At 44.7% G+C, this 1,952-nt stretch overlaps 1 protein-coding gene across 1 annotated transcript; it reads left to right on the top strand.

The window, feature by feature from the left end:
- The first annotated feature begins 1,235 nt into the window (after positions 1 to 1,235).
- Positions 1,236 to 1,640, top strand: LOC147888421 (secreted RxLR effector protein 78-like). Its single transcript, XM_087392155.1, has one exon. It carries the CDS (start codon positions 1,236 to 1,238, stop codon positions 1,638 to 1,640), a length of 405 nt encoding a protein of 134 aa, XP_087248281.1.
- The last annotated feature ends 312 nt before the right edge of the window (positions 1,641 to 1,952 follow it).

Below are 1,952 nucleotides of genomic sequence, written 5' to 3'. Positions count from 1 at the left end.
AATGATGGATTGCATTGAGTTAGACCCAGTGGGTCTGCAAGCGCATTCGTGGAAAAATTACTGCAAAGGAGATGAGTTCAAGTTAGCCAGATTATATCGGTTTTATGTGTCTAGGGAAGGGTGGTGGATGAGAGATCCCATGAAGGGTGAAGTGCTACTTAATTCTGCAATTTCAGATCATTGGCCTATTCGGTGGAAGTTTGCCTTTCCTTCCTCAGTTGGCAAATCATTTGACATCCCCTTTAAGCTGTGTAATCGGTATCTAGAATCACCTAAGTTCAGAGAAGTGGTTCGGAATGCCTGGGTGTTCGTAAGGGCGAATAGGGATGAATCTTGCGACATATGGGATGCGTGCATTAGAAGTGTAATGAGGGAGGCCAAAGCCTGGGATAAAGCGGTTAGAGTCCATAAAGGGAAACTTTGCGACCTGGGTTCAATTCTGGCCTCGTTAAATGAGGCACTGAAGCTGGACCCCCAGGACCATATTTTGGCCAATATCTTTTCTCAGCTTAGAGAGGCAATTCAACTTAGGGAAATTGAGGAGGCTGACCTTGCAAGGACCAAGAGCAGACAAACATGGTTATCCCTAGGAGATTGCCCCTCTAAATTCTTTTTCCAAGTTGTGAAAGAGAAACATGAGCGAGAAGTGATTGATTGAGAGTCATGGACCAGCATGGTGAAGTGATAACGGAGTTTTGGCACATTGTGAATATATTTAGAGAGCACTTCTGTAAAGTAGTGGGCCAACAGCCCAATCAAGATTAGGAGTGGTGGGTTGCCTTGGAGGAGTCTAGCTAGAGTTGAAAGCAGGATTTCTAAGGCACAGCAGGCCATGCTAGATAAGCAGTTTTCTATTCAAGTACTGTGGGAGGCACTAAAATCAATGAAGAAGGAAAAGTCTCTCGGACCGGATGGACTACCTTCTGAATTTTACATCGTGTTCTGGGATCTAATTAAACAGGACTTGGTAGAAATGCTAAACTCTACTGTGGCTTGGGGATCGCTATCTGTGGATGTTAATGCAAGACTGGTAAAATTATTCCCTAAGAGGCAGGCCAGATTGCGGGTAGGGGACTGGACGCTCGATTACGATGTTAAACACATCGTATAAAATAATGGCCAAAGCCTTAGCACTAAGAATCAGGAACATATGCTCTCAGATAGTTGATCAAGAATAGTGTGGGTTTGTTAAATCCTGGAATATTTTTGAAAATATTTTAAATGTGTCGGCTGCGATGGCAGCCTCCTATCAAAAATGTATTTTCTTTGGGTTGGATTTGGACAAGGCATATGATAGGATCCGGTGGGATTTTATTTTGGCAGTGATAAATCGATTGGGGTTTGGGAACGGTTTCATTAGATTGGTTCAGACGATGTTCAGTAATGCTTCTGCTGTCCTATGCATTAATGGGGGAGCTGTGGGAGCATTTGATCTTAAGTGCTCTATTCGGCAAGGATGCCCGGTGGCACCCCTACTGTTTGCAGTATGCACTATTCCTTTTATTACTGTGCTGAAGGATGCTATGAATGCTTGGAAGTTTCAAGGTCTAAAGCTTCCCTTGGGCAGACAGATTTGTTCCCAGCTGTTTGGTGACGATATAATGGTGTTAGCCCAAGAAAATCAAGAGAGTGCTGAATAATGAGAATTATGGAGGTCTTTTGCAAGGCCTCGGGTTTGGTCTGCAATTGGTCAAAATCGTTTGCTTTAAGAACAAGTGGGGAACCAGTACCTGAGTGGGCGTACCTGAGTGGGCGGGCCTGCTAGAAATCTCCTGGGTTCGGTATGGAGAGGTAGTGCGGTCTATGGGCAGAAGAAAAGGGGAAAAGGAAAATGCACTACATTCCATGGCAGTCGCTAAAGCTTCCTAAATGGCAGGGAGGCCTAGGCATACCGGACAGCAGGTTGAAAAATCTGGCGTTAATTGGGAAGTGGCTTCCCAAGCTGTTTGTGC

This window comes from Dipteris shenzhenensis, chromosome 21, assembly GCF_047967505.1.
Source record: "Dipteris shenzhenensis isolate YYH24624 ecotype China chromosome 21, Dip_SZ_1.0, whole genome shotgun sequence".
NCBI lineage: Eukaryota > Viridiplantae > Streptophyta > Polypodiopsida > Gleicheniales > Dipteridaceae > Dipteris > Dipteris shenzhenensis.
The sequence above is the reverse complement of the archived record's forward strand: the minus strand, read 5'-3'. Positions and strand labels throughout refer to the sequence as shown.

Coding starts and splice junctions, on each gene's coding strand:
- LOC147888421 (XM_087392155.1), top strand. CDS start 1,236: ATGGCAGCCTCCTATCAAAAATGTATTTTCTTTGGGTTGGATTTGGAC.